Source organism: Crocuta crocuta, unplaced genomic scaffold, assembly GCF_008692635.1.
Source record: "Crocuta crocuta isolate KB4526 unplaced genomic scaffold, BGI_CrCroc_1.0 scaffold116, whole genome shotgun sequence".
Taxonomy (NCBI): Eukaryota; Metazoa; Chordata; class Mammalia; order Carnivora; family Hyaenidae; genus Crocuta; species Crocuta crocuta.
The window spans coordinates 4,361,809-4,384,854 of NW_027531562.1; the positions used below are offsets into that span (position 1 = coordinate 4,361,809).

The window sequence follows — 23,046 nt, forward strand, 5'->3', positions numbered from 1 at the left end:
ACACACATATATAACATAGGAAATTTGCTCTTTTCTTAATTCCTAAAGCTCCTAAATTGTGTTTTCCCCGTAGTTAGTTAATTGCTAATAATTTGTTAAATGTAAATGTTTTCTTGCTGTATTGATTTATGATATTTCCTCTATCATATTTTAAATTCATACACAGAATGGATTACTGTTCTATAGGTATCTGTCTTTTTAAATTTCTCTCTTGTCTTGTGCACGGCCAGCACATTTTTAAATATCATAGTGTTACAGAATATTATGATATCAATTAAGGCTGAAGTTCTTCACTATTCTCCTTTTAAACTTTCCCATTCTTATCAGAATATGTTCTTATTTTTTAGAGAAGGCCTTTAGAATAATTTCATTAAGCCCAATAATATTCTTTTAGAATATTAATAGAATATTGTGGTAGATGTTTTCTTAAGATTAAAAGTGGGGGACACCTGGGTGGCTCACTCCCAGGTGGTTAAGCCTCCATCTCTTGATTTCGGTGCAGGTCATGATCTCTCAGTTCATGAGTTCTAACCCTGCACCAGGCTCCACTCTGACAGCACAGAACCTGCTTGAGATCCTCTCTTTCCTTCTCTCTCTCTCTGCCCCTCCCCTTCTCATGCTCTCTCTCTCAAAATAAAAAAATAAACCTTTAAATGTTAAAAGTGAATTTCGAGCCCTCATGTATAAATTATTTGGGTCTCTTTAAAATAATTCATCTAAAGCCCTTAGGTAATCTTGGTTCACCTACTCTATTTTCTTCTCAAATATATTTGTTCTTCTAATTTTTTGTTATTGTTTGAAAACAGTCAGTCCCCTTCTCCTAGGACAGATGTGAAAACATTGCAACTCAATAGATTAGCTTTTTTATTTTTTCATGGTTCAGGACTATCTTTGCTTTGTTCTTTCCACATGTAACACAACTAAAAGATCTTTTGTTGTGTTTCAGACTTCTTCAAAGCTTCAGCTTTTTGTCTCTGTGTCTTTTTGGGGTGGCTCTGAGCCACGTTCACCTTCACTGGATTCTGCCACTCCTGCTGTAACTGATGCATTTTCTTTCTCAGTATGAGCTTATCAGAGAGTTCCCTGAGCATTACACCAGTTTCGGTAGCTAACCCCCTGTTTTGCTTCCTAATTACAGTCACTTGTTATTATGCTTTCAATTGGCTTGAGAGATCATTCCTTTTGGAGCCATTTTTTAAGGACTTCTGGCTGCAGATCTATAAAATATTTTCCCAGAACTTTATGAACTAAATTCATAATCAACATATCTGAACATTTTATGGGTTTCTTTCTCTTGGCTGCTATAACCTCTGGAATATTCATAGCCTCCCAAGTTCTCATCATTGCACCTCACTAATGTTTTTCTGGTCAGATACGAGTCAAAAATAGAAATTCTCATGTCGTTTCTTCAAAGGGAGAAGCTGGTACAAACATAACTTGGAGCCGGGCACCTGGATGTCTCAGTGGGTTAAGGGTCCAGTTCTTGATTTTGGGTCAGGTCATGATCTCACAGTTTGGTTCATGGATTTGAGCCCCATGTCAGGCTCTGTGCTGACAGTGCAGAGGCTGCTTGGGATTCTCTCTCTCCCTCTCTCTCTGACCCTCCCCAGGTTGTGCTCTCCCTCTCCAGATAAATAAATAAACATTTAAAAAATCCATGGCTTGGAGAGCCTGGGACAAATGAAGAACCAGAAATAAATCACCAGCCTCAGGGGCTAGATATGAGTGTATGAGGGTACAGAGGTAGTATAGACATATACAAGCTTAGTTTTGCAAGCATTGTCAAATGTCTGGGCCACAATAGCATGGAGATTATGTGTTGTCATCCTTCAGGTACATGGCACATGGGAAGTTCAGAGTCACTCTGCTAACTGTCCTAACAGTGTACCAAAGATGAATACATCAAGAACACACCGTAATGATAATTATAAAGAAATATGTAGATAATCCTAAAATTGGCTATAATTAAGTAAAATTGGACTATATAAAAATGTTCTTTCTTAATCCCATTCTCTATTTTTCTAGATGTAGCACCCTTCATTCTTCAAGATTCTCTATTCAGTATCTATCAATGATGAAGGTTTCTCTGAGAGACCCAGGCTTCCAGTCACACTTTCTTTGGTGTTTCCTCCCTGCGTTTTCTATTATGATTAGTTACAGGTCTGTCATCCTCATTTGACTTTGAACCCTGAACAACAACCTTGTCATTCCTCTATTTCAAACATACACTACATTACCTAGTAGGTTGTAGATATATTAGTAAAACCAGCATCAGTCAACTCAATGTTTGAAGATAAGACTGCTTGGCCACCGTGAACTAATTTACGAAAGACATGGGCCACATATAAGTTACAGAGAAGTGTTGGGTCTCAGTGTAAATAAAATCTTTCTTTTAATTTGAGATATTCATAAATGCAATAAACTGATAATGTGAAGAGTAATCATTCCAGTAATGGAAGCTCTCAGGGAACAGAGGATGATTTAGGTATATGTATATGTGTACCTGGATGCATGATAGGATGTTCAAGTAGATAGGGTTTCTTATCCACTGAATACCTAAAGCTGATGAGTATGTGTATTTATCTGGGAATGGTATGCAGAAGCTATTTTCAATATTCTAGAGGTTAAGGAAAAAGCAAATTTATCTACAACAAATCTTAAGTGCTTTAAAAAACTTCATAATGTTTTGCTCTTGGCCAGACTTCTCAGTTGAATGTGGCAACACTGGTTATTGTATGGACACAAAATTCCAGTTGGCTGTTAGTGAGGCATTACCTTTGATTTTTGTAACAATTTACAAACCCATTATTTTTACTAACTCCAATTTGTTTGGAGGCAGAAGGATTTCAAAATGAAGTTCATGCAGAAAGCTTTTAAAAAGATATTTGATCACAATCTGAATTAATTTCATTCTACATGTTAATTTCATGGACTCTTTTTTTCCCCTAGTATCTTTTGCATCTCTGAGATAAAGATGCATGATACAAGGATAGTGTGTTATATTTAATTCCAATTTAAAAAATCTTTTCTAGCGATTCATAAAGATTCAGTTTATAATCCATAGTGTTCTAATGGGCAGAGAAATATAATCATTTGATTCAGAATGGCTTAGAGAATTCATACTGTTCAGGGTGTGAAGACTGTCTATTCTCTGTTACCTAGGACAGCTCCTTAATTCACTGAGACTTAGTATTCTCATTTGTAAAGTGGGGATAAAAATACCCATGTCATAGATTGCTTATGAAAAATTGAGATAATACTTGCAGCGTGTTAACCTTTTTCTTTTATTATATCTGTCCCAAATTGTCAGTGCTGGAAAGAGTTAATACTTCTCCCAAATTGCCAAAATTACCAATAAAAAAATTACTGGAAATCTTAGAGGAGCTGACATTATTTTATTTTATTATGCAAATAATTTTGACCTCCAGAGATTATTTATTTTGCTTCAGAAGCCTCCTTTCTTCTGTGCTGCTAACCAAACAGTTTATTCCATTTTGTGCAACAATTCATAATGAACCTTAAGAGAACTACTGATTATTTTAGAGTTTTTGGCTCAATTACCTGTTTCAAATGCTCAGTGACTAAGGAAAGCATGTCATTTTCTCCTCTCTTGCACACTGGAGCATAACAATAGACTTTGAATAGAGCAAATCAAAGAGACACAAATACCAGTATAAGGGGCCCATTGTGCTGAGTTTGTAGCCCTGTCACATGCTTTTAATTTAGGTCGATTGATTGATTATGACAAACTGACAGATAGCACATTGTTCCTCTCTTGGAATCTCTAGACACTTTAATATTCCTTCTCTTATCTGTCCATTTTGATTCCAAAACTTAAGTGAAATGGAATTACAGCATTCACTTTGTTTTCCTGTACTAAGTGATTATCTCTGAAGTGCAATTTTGTGATTAGGCGAGATGGCATGCATACACTCAGCTAATGCTGATTTCCCCCAGGGTGCAGAACAGGTAAATTCATAATGAATGGATGTTGTGCTTTGATTTAAAATGGATGGAAAACCTTCCCACACTTGGTAGTTTTATTTTAAAAATGTATTTAATTATTCTAAAATTAACAGGAGAATATTAAAATTGAACTTTAGAAAATGGCATTTAAACATAAGTCAAGGATGCTAACTGCTTATGAATGTTAATACCCTTCAAAACCTAAAAAAAAAAAAAAAAAGTACCTGACATAAATGGGGGGTTGGTGAGTGGAGAAGGAGTATGGTCAGCTTAATTATTTACATTTTTTTCTGCTTAATTCAAAAATATCTAAGTGCACCTTAGTGTAAGTATTTTCAAATACTAATGTTTCTTATTTTGAAAACTACAGTAATTATTACCTAATTGGTATTATAGTATTGTCATAGATGTTTGGTCCTGAGGGGTGACTTTTGGTGTGTGTGGGGCAGGAACAAGGAGTTAATGATTGGCACAAAGTATTTTCTTTGATATTTTAAAAGCAAATTTTGTCCACTTTTAAAGAGAACTCAGTTTTAAAGAGAATTTCACATTCCCAAATTAGACATATTTTGACCAGACCACAAAAGTAGCTGATTGGTACCCAAATCATATTCCTTTACTGATAAGCATCGACCATAATACTGTGACTCTTGAAGTGAGAAACATAACATGCAATTTCTCAAACTTATTTCAGTTGAAATCCTTTTTATAAAGATTATTATTCAGAACTTCATGTAGGCAGTGTTGCATGGTCGTTTGAGGTTCTTTGGTCAGTTTCTTCTTCACATACTTAATCTCTTAGCATAGTATCCAATATATACTAAGAAAGCAATATGTCTTAATTACTCTTGTTATTTTAATTATCTTTCCAACTGAGTAAAAGCAAAAATTTTAATAAAATGATGACAGGTGATTTTCAACAATAAAGCACATTAATTTGTAATAAGGTGTTTTTATTCAAGGCTCAAAAACCAAACCATTAAAATTTTCTTTCTTATTATGGTCCAATTGTATGTCCTGTGAACCGTCAGCAATATTCTTTCTGATGGAAGGGATTCACTTTCCTTCATATTCTATTATCACCTGCCCTGAGTGATGTGATACGCTCAAAGCATCCTCCTAATTTTGGACAACTACATAGCAAAGATGAATGGCCTACATTTTTAGTACGCCCTCTATCACACCTTACACACTTGCGGTAACTTTTAAGCACTTCTAAGCACACTCAGTGAGTGATTTGTTAGCTCATAGCGTGTTCCCCAAGGCCGCAATAGGATAACTGCAATTATTTATTCCCCACATGATGGGGCTATTGGATATAACACCTGGGGAAGAGTTAAGGAAGATAAGATGTAACACTGGTCTGGTGCAAAGGACATGAATTGGGGGCCAGAACACCTATGGGTTGTGGTTTTAGTTCTATTTCATATCTTAGGTCACATTTTGTAGTTTCTCTGAACCTTAGAAGTTGTTTTATACTTATTGTGGGTTTGTTTGTTTGTTTTTACCTTCTTTCTTGCTAGTATTGTAGGCTCTGTAAAGCTGTCTTACTCACCATAAGATCTTATACCCAGTTGTACTATTGACAACATCAAAGGTGCTTAACAAACGTGTGTTGAAAAAGTAAGGCAAGAAGATAATCAGAAGGAAGAGAAAGACAGAATAGAACAATACATGTAAGGCCTAAGTTTTCCTCCAAATTCTCTTTGAATATAACCTTCTGAAATCATGCGTACACAGTCCTAACATTAATGGAAGTGTAAACGTTTAGGGCTTGGAGAAGTTACCGTCAGACAGATCTTCTCTTTTTATGTATGAGAAACAGGCTCATGATGATTAGGTGAAGTGTCACTTGAGTAGTGGCAAAGCTGGGTTTAGCTCTTCTCCCTCCCAGGATGGCGCTTTCTGGACTGTACTGGGTAGGCTTGACATTAGGCTATGTATGCCAATGAGTCTCAAAAGATATACCCTCTACCCATTAGAATATAGGGAAAGTGAGTGGTCTTTTACTTTGAGTTCTCTGTATCATTCTAGTTCTTGATATGAACAACAACAAAAAGAATAAATTTTTGTAACACGATGAGCAATGTTATTTGGAAAAATATAATTTAAAAAAATAATGAATTTCAGTACTCTGCAGGAGTATTATACTGACTCAGTAACAATATATGAAAACAAAACATACCCTGCATCATGAGTGTGATATGCTAACATGCATTTCTCAAAAAGTGGACTGGAATTCACCAGCATGTGTATTAAATCCCTCTGACTTATTGGAGAAGAGGCCGCCTAGTTATAAATGCTTGGTTTTATTACCTTACGAGGTCAAACAACTCTGTCTCCCCAAAGAGGCTGCTCAGATTTCTTACCTGTCTTCCAGTGGGGCACCACCCTTCTGACATTCCCCTTCAGGGTCATATTCAAGTATACCATCTTCTGATCTAAGTTCAATCCATCAAGTTTTTTTTTTTTCCCCCCAATTAATATTTCTGGTTGTCTTTCTGGAGAAGAAAAAGCAAAACCTTTTTAAGTAAGAGCAAGTATTTGTAAATCTGATTGAACTATCCTTTCATTCATGCTTCCTTCCACATTTTGCCTATTCTCAAAATGCCCTGAAACTTTCACTAGTGGGAAGAGGAGAGAGGGAGTTGCCACCAGTTGTAAAGCTGTGGGTGAGAATGGCATCTCAACACTAAAGCCAAGCAGTGTTGCATCTTATCTTTACTGACTTTGCACAAAGAGTTCAATCCATATTTGCATATTAATTATCCTGAGTGTGCCTGGGTGGCTCAGTCCCTTAAACATCAGACTTGGTTTTGGCTGTGAGTGGGGCTCTGTGCTGACAGCTCAGAGCTGGGACCCTGGCGCCTGCCTCAGGTTCTGTTTCCCTCTCTCTCTCTGCTCTTCCCCTGCTCACACTCTGTCTCTCTCTCACTCTCTCTCACAAATAAACAAACGTTGAAAAAAATTAATTATCCTGTATACTAATTATCTACAGATCAGAGTATCCATTCTACTTATTTTCCAATGTTACTATTTTTACAGCTTCCGCCACCTTTGAAGACTTTCAGATTCGTCCCCACGCTCTTTTTGTTCACTCGTACAGAGCTCCCGCTTTCTGTGATCACTGTGGAGAAATGCTGTGGGGGTTGGTGCGCCAAGGCCTTAAATGTGAAGGTAAGGTCTTTCCTTCCCTAACCAAGTTGATCCCATGCTAGAACACATGAGTTACCTGCTTATATTGTGCCCTTTACAATAACATCTTCCAGTGATGTGGGGGGCGAGGGTGTGTGTGTGCATGGATTCTGTTCTGTTCATTTCTTTACATTTCCTGTCTTCAGCCTATTTGCTCTGATCTGGGAAACCTGATTCTCATATGGTTTTCCCTGTACTATGTGGATATGTTTCTTTTATGTTGGTTATTTTGGCAACAAACTAAAAATAATAATTGCTTCTTAAGTCGCAATTTTGATTCGTGGGCATTTGATAAATGTTTGTTGAAATGAGTGGAAATTTAGGAGGTTATTCAAAGCATGCAAGGTCATTCAGCTATAGAGTGGTGGCCTGGTCATGTAAACAAAAAAAATTATAGAACCAGGATTCACATCAAGTTCGAAAGTTGTGATGCACTGTGATTAACTTTCCCTTATTTGTCCAATCACATTAGGACTTGTGGCAGCTAAAAATGCCTCGGTGATATCTTTGGGTCTTTTGGGTTTTTATCTGGTCCCTTAAAGCCCAAGTCCATTATATCCAGGAGCATTATAAAAAAAAATGATAATCAGAGTAGTTGCTGAGCTCATCCAATAGAATCAGAATTCAAAACCCACCTTATTTACAGTTTCTGAAAAGAAATCAGAAAAAGCTCAAAAGAAAATTTGAATTTCCAAATACCCTCAAGAAAAATGGAAATAGTACTATTTTTAAAAATGCATAATTTAATACTAGAAGAGCTTTTAATTTATGGTTGAACAAAAATCATTTTTTCTTTCTCTTACCAGGATGCGGACTGAATTACCATAAGAGATGTGCATTTAAAATCCCCAACAATTGCAGTGGTGTGAGGAGGAGAAGGCTCTCTAACGTTTCCCTCACTGGGCTCAGCACCATCCGCACCGCATCTGCTGAGCTCTCCACCAGTGCCCCTGATGAGCCCCTCCTGGTACAGCTTCCTGTTTATCCATTTATCTGCTTGCATGAGAGATCTGTGGGACAATGTGATAACAGTGTCAATCCAAGACAGCACCCCGGGAGGGAGGACGCAGCCAGGGTGTTATTGACTATGTTTCCTCAGGGTTGGTGCTGTAGATTGGTCATTGCTTCATCAGATATTCAACAGCTTTGAGTTTGCTTTTTATCTGTGAGCTCAGGGCAATTAGAAAATATGTAGGTTTCATCATGGTCATAGGGCCAGAGCAGCACAAAGTAATGTGTGAATGTTACAAAACACACTTGGTTAAAATTTGGAAACCAGATATAAAAGATGTTCTCTGAAGATTATTAGAGTACTTTGTGACATAGCTGCATATCTAATCTAGGAGAAAATTTTAAATTTGCTCTTATGAAAATATCAAAATCTTTAATTTCTTGGCAATACTGGCATACATTCCGAGGTATTGTCAGGGTGACACTGATTGACAGATGCTATGAGAACAATAACACTTGAATGCTTTCAATATTTGCATTAGCTCTAAAATACTTATCTTATGGATAGGACTTAAATATTCTTTAAGAAATTTAAATTTTCCAAACATTCAAAACCAAGTAAAAATTGTGGTAATTATGTGAATTATTTAAAATAAGAAAATAGACTAACAATGTGAGGCTTTAAATTTCCAATATTTTCTCCCTCCCCCTAAAGACTTTTTAGTAAACTAGCTATTGAAAAAAATCAATTGGAAAAACTTTAAAATTATTAAAACATTAAGGTTAAATGTTTTTTGGAAAAAAAACATTTGTTCCTTTGTTTGGAAAAAATTTTATTGTTATCTTTATCACTTCAGTTTTGTTACAGCATAAACCAGACATATAATTCAAATGCATGCTCATTTTGGTAAGTAGAAAAATGACATATTCTATTTTCCAAGACTGACTGACTGAAAATTGAGAGTTTGTTGTGTTTTCAGTCTTTCATGAAGTGAGTCTCCTGGGGAAAGGCAAGTACTTAATCCTACCACTAACTAGAAGAATATATTATGTTTGGTAATGTCAGAATGTATGTGTGTCATTTTATATTATTGCATAATGTTGCATTAGTTGGAACTAGTGATATTCTCATTGAAAGGTACTTAAATTGGGGGCACCTGGGTGGCTCAGTTAGTTATGCATCTGACTTTGGCTGAGCTCGTGATCTCACACTTTGTGGGTTCAAGCCCCATGTCGGGCTCTCTGCTGTCAGTGCAGAGCCCGCTTCAGATCCTTTGTCCCCCTCTCTCTTTGCCCCTTCCATACTCACACTTTTTTTTCTCTCTCTCTCTCTCAAAAATAAACATAAGAAAAAAAAGAAAGAAAGGTGCTCAAATCAGAAGCTATTTACTTTTTCAAATAACTATCATGTCAGCCTCTCAATTCTGAAATTCCTTGATTTAGTTTGAATTTTTATAAGTAGTGACTTTTCAAGTTCTAGCAGTTACTCTTGCTTTTAAGATAGTCACCGAGACTCATACTATTTATAGAACACTTACAAGTAAGTTTAAGAAACGAAATTGTAAAATAATTGTATATCGTTTTTAAAGTTCTTTAAAAATTATTTAACATCCCACAACAAATCTAAAAGCCTTTCATTATTAGAATATTAGAATATAGATGATTAATGCTAAAGATTCTTCTTTTAGATCTTTCTCAGCTTTTTATAATATATACATATACACGCAAATACATGTATATACATATATAGACAGACATACATATATACTTCAAAACATCACATATATAATTTAGATCTTATAAGTATAAATTAAATACATATTTAAATTATGTGCATGCATATGCTTATAAATATATACAATTTATATGTAAATATAATTAGGTTACATCTATAGACTTTAACACAAGTTTTTAAATCAAATTATTTAATTGCTCTATTTAGCCAAATTAAATAATTATTTCACTATTTGAATTACTTGATCACAAGCTATATTTTACATGAAATGTTGAAATTTACTAGTGCTTTATTGCTGAATGGAAATTTTTATAGTAGATTGCTTAAAATGTTTTTTATAATATATATTTTTAAAAATCGGATTTCAACAATGTCAAGAATGCTGGTAAAATCATGATCAAATCAGATATTTGTGAGAAAATATTGAGGCCATAAAATACTTTGAAAATGTTATCATAAACTTTCATAATCTTATATAAAATGCCCAACAGGTAGCCATTAAATAAGAAATGCCCATGGAAATAATGTTTGTGACACTATTTGACATACTGGCTCTGAAAGTCACGTTTTATGTGTATCAAAGCTCTTTGTGCCTGCATAGGATACCTGTTTTTCTCTAGTTTTATCCAATACCTGGGAAAGGAAGAAATACTGGCCCTTTCCATTTGCATTCAGTCATGGTCATGCATTGGCTACTTATTTTATGTAGGAACAAAGCCACCTTGCTCTACCCAAGCATGTTGGAGTACAGTGAATATATCCCTCTTTATCCCTGGGCAAGGCAGAAAAGGTCAGTAATTGCAGTTTAAAATTTAGAGTGAATGCCTAATCAAAAGCAATATTATGTCAATAGTATAAAACCTTTTAGTTCTACATACCATAAAGGATATTTTTCCATTTCCCAAAAAGAAGATGACCAAGATAAAGATAACATTGCTTATTAATTTCATTATATCACCCGTATTACAAGTTTGGCATGACAAGTGTATAGATTTTCTCTCAATGTAAGAAAATATATCTCCTGTCCATAATTGATGTCTTGTTTTGACTCTAAAATCACCATTTCACATGCATATTAAGATGCTGATAATTCTATTAATTTATTCATTTTTGGCACATAAATTGAATCTAAGATTTCCATAAGACTGCTAAGATAGAAAAAGAGCATAACAACATAAATCATTTAATAGGCTTTATCTATCATCAATTTTGGCAGTAAACTATATTCCTTATACCAACCATAAAGCAGTCCATCTTTGAAGAAGATCCAAAATGAAGTCAATTTATGATATAATAGCTCAGCAGGGGTATATACCTTTCTGCACATCATCACCAGTATTAGAAGAAAATGAGAAAAATTCAGTAGGTCCGTGAGTAGAATACATTAATATATTGTATCATTACATATAAGTGTACTTATTAAGATTATATGAATTTTATAGACAAGAAAGTTACAGAAGTCAGGATTAAATAATCCTATCATTTCTCTATGCTTTATTCATCTTTTTATTTTTATTTAGCAATATTCTTGTAGTATTTGGGGGAAAATCAAAACCAGTCTTGACCATGTTATACAAGACTTAATCTTAGGCAAAAGTTAAATAATCTCTTTTAGAACTTTTGTTCCTACCTATGAAGAAGCTTATATCTGATCAACTGTTCTACAAGGGACAATTATACAACCTGAATAAAATATAACCAAAGAGGACAGAACAAAATATTTGGAGGTGCCCAGAAGCAACCAGAGCAATCAGAATTTAAGGGACCAATGTCTCAGAAAGAAGGAAATCGCAGAGAAGTCAATGCACAGGACGGCCCCCACAACAAAGAAGTGTCCGGCCCCAAATATCAGTCATGCTGAGGTTGAGAACTCCTGAGGTAGAATCAAGCTGGAGAATTTTCAAACATGTGATAAAGCCACCATTAAGACAACATAGATTATACAAGGTCTAATCCAAAATTAATTTATGGTATTATGCAACAACAGAACAATAATCCAATCAAACAGAACAAAGAGAGTTCTGAAACTACGTGTATAGACAAAGCCAACTGATTTCTGACAAGAATATCACTGCTATGAGAAAAGAATGGTCTTCTCAACAAATATTTCTAGGACCAATTGGATATCTGGAAAACATGAATCTTTATCCTACCTTATACCACATACAAAATCAATTCAAGTTACATTGGGAGCTTCTAGGAGATAATATAGAAGAATATCTATAAGAACTTGGGGTTGGGAAAGCCTTTTTAAACAAGACTCAAATCACCGATGTTAAAGGAAAAAGACTGATAAATTGGACATCATTTAAAATTAAGAAATTGCTTTCAGCAATAAATACCATTGAATGGGAAGCAAGTCACTGAATGGCAGAAGATATTTTCAACATATGTATATAATAAAAGACGCATGTCCAGAATATATAAAGAACATCTACAAAAATTTAGAAGACAGACAACCCATTTAAGATACAAGCAAAAATACTTGCTTAAACAGCACTTTATAAAAGAACACAGCCAAGAAACATAAAAATGTTCTTTGCATCATTAGTTATCAAGGAGTCTAAAGTTAAATGAACAGTGAAATATCTCTACACCAGAATGCCTCACATTGAAAATAAAGCTGATAATAACAAGTATTGATGAAGATATTAAGCATCTAGAATTCACATACACTACTACTGTGAATATAAATTGGTTCAACAACTTTGGGAAAATGGTTGGCATTTATCTACTAAACCTTAACATTTGCATAACATGTGAACCCACAATTCTACTCCTCAGTTTATATTCAACAGACATGTGTATAAACATGTATAGAAAGATATGTACAAGGATTTTTTAATTTCTTGCTTTTTAATTTTTTTAATTTTTAACGTTTTATTTATTTATGTGAGAGAGAGAGAGCGTGTGTGTGTGTGTGTATGAGAGCAGGGGAGGGTCAGAGAGAGAGGGAGACACAGAATCTGAAACAGGTTCCAGGCTCTGAGCTGGCAGTCAGCACAGAACCCAACGTGGGGCTCGAACCCACAAACCATGAGATCATGACCTGAGCCAAAGTTGGACGCTCAACTGTCTGAGCCACCCAGGCGCCCCTCTTTTTAATGTTTTTAGACCTCATTTTTTTGAGCAGTTTTAGTTTCTCAGCAAAATTGAAAAAAGGTACAAAGATGCACTAACACGTGCATCGCCTCCCCTTGTTATCAGCCTCACTCATCAGAGCAGTACTTTTGTTAATACTGATTAGTCTAAACTGACACATCATAATCACTGAAAGTCCCATTTTAGGGTTCAACCTTGCTGTACATTCTGTGGATTTGGGCAAATGTATCATGATGTATTCATCATTATGGTATCATATAAAGTATTTTCACTGCCCTAAAAATCCTCTGTGCTCCCACTGTTTCCCTCTTCCCTTTCACTCAGTCGCTGCTAACTAGTTGACCTTTTTACTTTCTCCATAGCTTTGCCTTTTCCAGAATGTCATATAGTTGGAATCATACAGTATGTACCCTTTCCAGATTGGATTCTTTACTTAGTAATATGCATTTAAGTTTCCTCCATGTTTTTTATGGCCTGACAACTCTTTTAGCATGGAAGAATATTCCATTGTCTAGGTGTCCACAGTTTACTTATCCATGTACTTAATGCTGGACATCTTGGCCGGTTCCAGTTTTGAGCAATTATAAATAAGGCTACTATAAACATCAACGTATATGTTTTTGTGTAGATAGAAGTTTTTAACTCTCATGAGAATCATAAAGCTTGATTGCTAGATCATAAGGTCAGAATATGTTAAGTTTTATAAGAAGCCATCAAACTGTCTTCAAAGGGGCTGTACCATTTTGCATTCCCACCAGCAATGAGTGAGACTTCCTATTGTTCCATGTCCTTAGCATTTGATACTATCAGTGTTCTGGATTTTGGCCATTCTGATAGGTATATGGTTGTATTTCATTGTTTTCATTTTCATTTTCCTAATGACATATGAATGTAGAGTTTCTTTTCATATGCTTATTTGCTGTCTGCTTATATCTTCTTTTGTTGTTGTTTAAAGATTTTTATTTTTAAGTAATCTCCACACCCAGTGTGAGCCTCAGATTTATAACCCCAGGATCAAGAATCTTGATGCTCTACTTACTGAGCCAGCCAGGCACTCCTGCTTTATGTCTTGTTTAGTGAGGTGTCTGTTAAGGTTTTTGGCCCATTTTTAAAATAAGTCATTTTCTTATTATTGAGTTTTAAGAGTTCTTTGTATATTTTAGATAACAATCCTTTATTAGATGTATCTTTTGCAAATATTTTGCAAATATTTCCTCCCAGGCTGTTGCTTGTCTTCTCATTCCCTTGACAATATGTTTTGCAGAACAGAAGTTTTTAATTTTAATGAACTCTAATTTATCAGTTGTTTCTTTCATGATTGTGCCTTTGATCTTATTTCTAAAAAGCCATCACCATATCCAAAGCCATGTAGGTTTTTATCCCATGTTATCTTCTAGGAATGTCATAATATTGTGCTTTACATTAAGGTCTGTGGTCCATTTAGAGTTAATTTTTCTAAAGTATGTAAGATACGTGTCTACATTTTTTTTTTTTGCATGTCTATGTTTAGTTCTTCTAGTTCCATTTGTTGAGGAAACTATCTTTGTACATTGTATTGCCTTTGTTTCTTTGTCAGAGATCACTTGACTATCTGAAGGTCTGTTTTGAGGCATACTAATCTGATACATTGATCTATTTGTCTCTTTTTTTAAGATTTAATTTTAATTTTAATTTTTATCATTTTATTGCCCGTTTAGCCCATCCCTTCACCCACAACCCCTCGAGCAATCCTCTATTTGTTCTCTGTATTTAAGAGTCTCTTATTGTTTGTCCCCCTCCCTGTTTTTGTATTTTTGCCTTCCCTTCCCTTATGTTCATCTGTTTTTTTTATCTTAAATTCCACATGTGAGTGAAGTCATATTATATTTGTCTCTTCTTTCAACACACTGTCTGGATTATTAGAGCTTTATAGTAAGTCTTGAAGTCAGGTAGCATCAGTCCTCCAATTATGCTGTTCTCCTTCAATATTATGGTGGCTCTTCTGGGGTTTTTTCCTTTCCTCCTAAACTTTAAAATCAGCTTGTTGATATCCATAAAATAAGTTGCTTTTTTCTAAACATCTCCTTTCACCTTCTTGCTAATGACCTTCTTCCCCTCCATATCCTCAGACCCTATCCCTCTCCTTAGCTCACATAAGTTTCATATTGCCTCATTGTCTTTGGAATTTCCTATCTATGCCGATTCTCTGTGCATACATACACCTATTAAATTAGATTCTCTTGTGTTAATCTTTCTCATTGAGATTTGCTTCTAAGTCTAGCTAGAAGGACATAGGGAAGAGTAAGATGTTCCTCCCCAACATCCTCAAAAGCCATGTTTGGATCTGTTCAAATGAGCACTTGTTTACCCTGAGTTCTACACATGCTTCATGTCAATCTAGAAATGTAGGAGGTATCGATGGGTAACAATTATTCTTGGCAGAACCTCTAAGTGTACGCTACTTCCCAGTGTTTCTGATTGCAGATTGTACATTGCAGAATAGGATGGGAGTTCAGAGAACAACCACCATGTATTTTTGTTAAGAAAAAGAGTGAGCTATATTTTAGTTTTGATTTGGGGTAAAAAGAATATGATATTCAGTTTAAATACAGGATATGTTATTGTCTACTTAACCAAGATGTTTCTTATATTTTTCACTGATACTCCTCTTAAAACATTTTTTCAGAATAACCTTTCTACTTTTGATTTAGACTTCAACCTTGAGTGAAATCATACATAAAACAATGATATGCAATAAAGACTCTAAAATGAGCAAAGAATGCACTGTAGGCATATTTCTCTCATTAAAACTCTAACCCACTGTTGGACCTTCCAGGTTTGTAAACTACTAATACTGATTATTCATCAGCTTATTCTTGCCTGCAGGCAGATAACAACTACGTAACATTTGATTACTTTGATGACCTTTTTCATTCTTTTCCCATTGAGAGGATGAATTATTGTGAAGAAAATCTAATCTTTCACGTAAAGGTCAAAAATGCTTCATTCTGACTATAATTTATTTTCAACAAGGTGAAAGAGCTGTCTTTCATCATTGACACTAAAACAAGTAGTTTTTTTAACCTCTACCAACTCATAACTGTAAACTGTGTTTTCTCAGTCTTGACTTAGTGTCTATAGCTCTGTTTAAATGTTAATATTCATTTCTAACTCAGATGTCTTTGTGACTGTAAAGACTGATTAGTATAACATTTTTCTTGAAAATGCACCTATATAAAACATTATTGACAACATGCATTGCTTTCTTCAAGTAACATCATTTTCTTGTCTTTTTTTCCCCTTTTATTCTGCGCCTTTGCCTGCTTTTTGCCCTTATAACTTCATGTTTCAGTCTCCTGTGAGTCCTGGCTTTGAGGTAGGTACTAATTCCACCTGACAATAGGAATATGTCTTTTGTAATACAACATTATAGTAATATGTTGACATCGAACAATTATTGGTATTGACCCTGTGAGAATAATCAGGTGAGAATTTAGCTCAGAATCCAACCTTCTGAAATGCAGGAAGCCCAGTGGTCTTTCTATGAAACTGACAAGACAGGTTGAGAATAGAACAGAATACCATCAGAACACACTTTACCTGGCAGCATGTTAACTGAAATGCATGCATATTGGAATTGTATCCTGAAGCCAGGATACCACAGAACCATGCAAGTTGAGGCCACCATCCTAATATATTTATACACAGGTTTTAGTTGGCATGGTAAGGCATAAAACAAGGACTGCCTAAAGATGAATGTACCTTTTTTTAAGGAAGGGAGCTTTTAATCCTTAGTGTATTATCACAATCTATTTAATTATTTTTAAAACTATGGTATATAAGTGGGTATATTGAGGTCTCAGTCCATGAAGAAATTATATTTGGAAAATTCACAAATTTTCTTCATAGAGGTTTTAATTAAACCCCTCTCCAAAACTGGCCTTTTATTTATCTTAAGGAATTGATAGCATGAATATGGAGGAAAGGCATTTAAATCAAATGTTAAAGCTGAGTACACAACGGTGCTTTTATTATGATAACTTGTTTCGATATATTATCTTATTAATGTTTAGTTTTCCTTATTTTTGTACTTGTGGCAAATTGAGAGTTGACATTGTTATTTTTCTTCAGGAGACTAGAAGTTTCAAACACCATTATTAGTGGCCATTCTTTCTTGGTCTTGTTAAGGTAACTTTAACAAAAGAAGCTAATGAAAACACAACCAGAATATGTACGAGGTTAAATAAAATTGAGAAGTCAAGTTATCTTGATCCTTATGATATAAAATGAAGAAATCTACTTCAATAATAGTAAATTTGTATGTTTGGAAAAATCATCCTAGTTCAAAACATGCCCAACTTAGAAAAGTTCAGGGTGAGAATCAGCTGGGTGGCTCAGTCTGTTGAAAATCCAGCTCTTGATTTTGGCTTAGGTAATGATCCCAGGGTCATGGGATTGAGCCTCTCTCTCTCTCTCTCTCTCTCTCTCTGTTTGTCTCTCTCCCTCTCCCTTTCCCTCTCTCCCTCCCCCTTCCTCTACCCCACTTGCCTTCTCTCAAAAATTTTTTTTAAAATTTAGGGAGAAAGCTAGGTACATGTAATTTTTTCTATTCTTGTTTTAAATTTTGTAATTTACAGTGCCTTCCAGACATAATTTGAAATGGGAATTAGAATCTTTCCCTTCAAATTATCCTTTGGGAATGAAGCCAAAGAAGAATGGGAAGCATTTTTCACTTCCTCATCCTGCATTGCAATCAGGAGCAGATTATCTAAGGGACTGAAGGATGGTCTACTTTTCTGTGAAAGTTGTATATAACCTAAAGGTTATACAAAAGAAAGCCAGGCCTTGACGGGATGGCTCCTGATGCAAATAAGATATGTTTTCCATACAAACTATTGTTCTCAAACTTGTTTATATGCAGTTTGTTAAAAAGGTAGCAGGCTTTTCTCTTTATACAAATAAAATTTGACCTATGTACCAGTGACAAGAGTGTAAGTTGTAGAATTGTTACAGAAACATGGTCATGGTTCCATGTTCATGTCCTGGTCATTTAACACTTTTAGGTTTGTAGCTCTAGAGTGTAAAAGTGTACAAAGTTAGATAAATTATCTGCCCATATAGAGCTTGCATAAATGGGCAGTCTGCAAACAGATATAGTATATGCATGCCTTTGTAAAACCTTACTAGTATTATATTGCCGAGAAGATTAATTTTCTTAATATCTCCTACTGATTAGTTTTCTTTTTTTTTAAATTTTAAACATTGCTGAAATAAGCATCTTTGTGGGTTTTTGTTATGCATTTATAAAAGTGTTAGTAGGTTTCTCAGTCAGCATTTGTTAAACGGATTTAGTAGATTATCTTCTTGGAAGCCAAATGGATTGAAGAATATATACAATTTTTTAACAATTAGTTCTTCAAAAAATTGTAAAAGTTTAGATTTATAACACTGCTAACTACAGTGTATGTAAGTTTCTATTGCCTTGTCTTCTTCCCAACAATAGATTTTATTGCTATTTTAAACTTTTTTTTTACTAATTTGATAGGTAAAAAATTCTATGCCTAAATATTATTTCTTTATTGGAAGGTAAAAAGATTTTCCTGTATTTACTGGCCATTTGTATTTTATGTATGGTGAATTACCTATCTCTTTTTCTGTTGAGTTGCTTATTGGTTGCTTAGAATCTTTTTATATGATTAATACTCTTTCTATTAATCTCTCTGATGGAAGTATAGTTTCAGTTTTATGTGTTTTTGACATTTTTTCCCACTCTGTTATTTTAACAGTGACAGATATATTTTCATTCATTTTCTTACTATATATATAGATATATGCTTCTAGTCTACTCTTATTGGGAACTCCTAATATTCGGACTGCATTATAGAAATCATTAGGAAGTAAATTGCTCATTCCAGAAGTTTTTTGTGTGTTTGATTGTCTTATATTCTCACTTTTTGCATCCTCTGGTTTTTATGAAAGATAGACAATACTCAGTTTAACTTATTAATACTAAGGGTGCATATTTTCTAAATTATAATTTCCCATAAACTGCTATTATTTTCATAAAGTTTACTGACTCACATTTAATTAAGACAAGCATTATATTAAAAGGCACTCTTGCCTGCATAGTTTCCTAGAATATCTCCCCGAGAAATGACTTATTCAGTTACTGTTTTTGTTCATTAAAACGAAACAAAACAACCAAGAAAAAAAATGAAGACAAAGAGAATACCATTATTGCATTATCTATTTGTAACTGGATATGATTCTGATACATTTTATAATAGTCAAGGTAGATTATTTTCAAATGAGCAAATAATCGGGGGAAAAAACTATTTCTAATCCTGAATGAAACTATGATGATATTTCTGTTGAAATGAATATTTCCCAGGGTATTTTCCAAAGTAGCAGAAATCTATCCAGAAAGAAGAGATTTTTACTGTTATTACTCTTTTACTTTATTTTATTTTATTTTTTTATTTCTGAGAGAGAGAGACAGCATGAGCAGGGAAGGGTCAAAGAGTAAGGGAGACAGAATCCAAAGCAGGCTCCAGGCTCTGAGCTAGCTGTCAGCATAGAGCCCGGCAGGGGCTCGAACCCACGAACCATGGGATCGTGACCTGAGCCGAAGTCAGATGCTTAACTGACTGAGCCAGCCAGCCAGGCACCCCTAACTGTTATTACTCTTATATTCTGGAGTTCTAGGAATTGTGGTGATTCATCTGAATTTAAAAAGTCATTTTTCCTTTTAAATATGCACCATAACATCCCTACAGGACATTTGCCAGATATTGCAAGATTTGTTTTGATGATTGTGTAAACTCTTTCTCCAGATTCAGACCTGGGTAGTATATATGTTCAGTGAGGAAAGGCATCCAAGAATTCTTTAACCAGCACGTATGTCTGCAGCTCTGGAAATCTAGAAGAGTATGTGCAGGGGTAGGTTTGTCAGGAAGGAGCCCTTCAGTAAAATTAAGAGTGTGAGGTCTACTTGATGTGTTACTAATCAGCTGTTGCCTGATTTCATTCAACATGTCTGGCTTATTATATTAATTCATGCTCTGAAAAACAAACAAACAAAAAAAGCTCCCAGACATGTAACTCTAAATGTAAACACTGTAGCAGAGTTCTTCATGAACTCTCCTGCAGGAAGGAGGCATTTACCAGTTACCTACATTTAAAAACATATAGGTTTTGGGAACTACTAGATCTTTAAGTAGGAAATAAAGGCCTGTGTTCCCCTCAGAAAAGAGACCATGGCTTTCCTAACACTCCCCACAAGCCATGCCTTAAAACAGAAAACACTGTCCTCTATCTTAAGATGCAAAACAGCCTCCCATCCCACAGGAATTTGCTTAGTGTAATGTCATGCCAGACCTGACCAGATTTCAGTCCCTTCTCATTTAATTACTGACCAATCATGACTACTGAGCTCCTAGTGAGCCCTTAGCTGAGTACTATGGAAAAAAAAAAAATTACTGTCCTCAGCAATGTTTCTACCACCCTTTCCACCCTCTCGAAAGAAATGAAAGTTTGTCTAGAAGAAATAATAATGAGATGTGAAGAAAGTAGAAGGTTGAAATTGGTATTATAAATTAGACTTCCAGAAACTTGAGAAATAATTCGGCATGATTTTACTTGATTCATTAGACATGGTTTTCTGATACTTTGTTCTGTTTAACCCAATGAATTCCTCTCTCCCTTCTCAATAAAATTGGAAGTATTGCCATTTTGATAATTAATTCAAGATGAAATGCCAGATAAAACAATGTGCAGAAGTTATGAACAAACATACATACTTCTTTCTCCAAATAGCATTGTGATTATTTCCCTGTAGCTGTGTACTGAAAATATCACCAAGTGGTATAATTTTATTGAGGTAGTGCTTTCCTATATTTTTAAAACTCAAAATTGATAAGGAAAAAGTCTTGTCTTATTCTTCTCTCTTTTTTAACTGAGATACATTAAAATGTAGTCTTGATCTTACCATGTTATTTCAGATGCACATACATGGACACACAGTGCTATGCATTCACCATTTATTGTTATAGATTAAGATTCTATAAAATACCATAAAATTATCCTTATGAGCCCTTAAGTTACACTTATTTTTGAAGGGAAAGGTTCTAACCTTTGTAGCCTTGGGTTGTGTTTATGTAATGCTTTTCCAGCTTTTCCTTGGTGTCTTTAAGGCTATAAACAGTGGGACAGCCTCTTTCCAGATTACTTCATTCCACTCGCCTGTGTGATCATAGATCCAGACCAGGCTCTTGTCAACTTAGGCAGGGTCAGATACTATGGGAATATACGTTCCTAATGTTACTATTCTTGATTTTTCTATGTAATCTGCTTACCTTCTAATTCATTTTTTTAAAAATAGTTTATTGTCAAGTTGGTTTCCATATAACACCCAGTGCTCATCCCCACAAGTGCCCTCCTCCATTCCCATCACCCCCTTTCCCCTCCTCCCAACCCCCACGAGCCCTCAGTTTGTTCTCAGCATTCAAGAGTCTCTCATGGTTTGCCTCCCTCCCTCTTCCCACTATTCTAATTCACTTTCTAAGTGTAGACCAAGTCTGACATTTGAAGCCCCAAAGCAGAAGCTCTTGACATGCAAAATTATTTTCTCCATCAGTGGAAATGCTCCTTTTTTGTGTGTAAATTTAGAGTGCATGGCATTAAGTCACATTGCCTTCAAGTAAAAAGAGAGGTAACCTTATGTTATGTCTCCCCTTTCCTCTGAGATCCCAAGGATTTGTAGGATTTTGGTAACTGACATTTTGAAAGAACAGCACATATAATATGCAACCATTCTACAGTTCTGGTGCTTTCCCTGCAAAGAGTGGATCACTTAATCAAATAGTACACTTCCTTTACTCTTCATTTCTGTTTACCTAAAGAGTGATCCAATAAAAAAGTTAATGTAACTTTCAAGACTACTTTAGCACTCAGAAACTCCAGACCACCTTGTATTTTTAATGAGAGTATGTATGTTAATTACTGTGACAGCTTTCACAAATTGCAGCAAACATTAAGGAAGAAATGCATTCTCCACTGTTAAATACAGCATCAGTCACCACTAAGCAAGGGCACATTTTTTTTACTGCCCTGTAGCAACTCTTTTCAATGTTAAGAAAGGGTGTTGATTAGTTTTTATTTATGCCATACATATTTAGGGTATCCAATTGAGGGGCCAGACTCATTTATCTGTCGTACTTGGCAGGCAGTTCAGCGGAACCAGAATTGTAACAGAAGAGCACTGAACGACTGAGAGTCACCAAGCACTCTACCCGTCCTGTACTCTGTGAAGTGCAGGGCATGGAGACATGGGTGTTTTTTGAATGACCACCTTTGCCTCTACCATGGGTTTTTTTTTTCTTCAAACCTTCATATACATGGGCACTTACTCTGTGTGAGAAAGTATTCCCGAAATTGGTGACACCAGTGTTGAACAAAGCCATCAAGATTCTCTCCTCATGGCACTTACATTCTGTGGAAAGAGACCGTAAAAATCCAATAATCAAACAGGTAAATAAGACCATATTAGGCTGCAGTAATGGCCCTGGAGGAGACAGCATTGTGTGCCAGAGAGTAACAAAGTGTGAATGGGGAGTGAGCAGTAAGTTAGATGGTCTGGAAGCCTCTTGGAGAAGGTGACACATGAACTGAAATCCAAAGAATAAGGCAGAACCAAGTATACCGAAGACAGGAAGAGCACATATTGTGATAGTCCATAGTAACAGTTATGCTGTGTCCAGAATTCTGTTGGATTTAAAGTTACTAGGCACAGAGACGTACTTACTGGCCTTTCTATGTCTGGCAGCATCTGAATTGGGCTTTTTGGTATGATTTGTCCCGGGAAACACTTGCTAAATTAAATAGATCAATCTTGATGGCAGTAATAGATAACTATCTTAAGATCCTATTCTGCACAGTGCTTTGAATGATAGTCCAAAATACTAGATGTTAAAACTTCTGAAATAAAGGATTAATGTTTGGTTGGATCTGTTTTCACACAGTTGTGCTGTGTCTTTTAAGTAGAACACCACCTGAATGGTAAAGTAGGCAGACAGCAGAGTGATGCTTATACAATAGAGGCTGTTTCTTCAGTTAGTCAT

The 23,046-nt window shown here is 35.2% G+C and overlaps 1 protein-coding gene across 1 annotated transcript in view; it reads left to right on the forward strand.

Annotated features, from left to right (window-relative positions):
• Positions 1-23,046, forward strand: part of PRKD1 (protein kinase D1) — a 319,505-nt gene that overhangs the window by 232,460 nt on the left and 63,999 nt on the right. The window contains exons 3-4 of the mRNA XM_077772733.1: positions 7,012-7,143; positions 7,968-8,128. Of these exons, the coding sequence (XP_077628859.1) occupies positions 7,012-7,143; positions 7,968-8,128 (293 nt within the window). The remainder of the gene's footprint in view (positions 1-7,011; positions 7,144-7,967; positions 8,129-23,046) is intronic.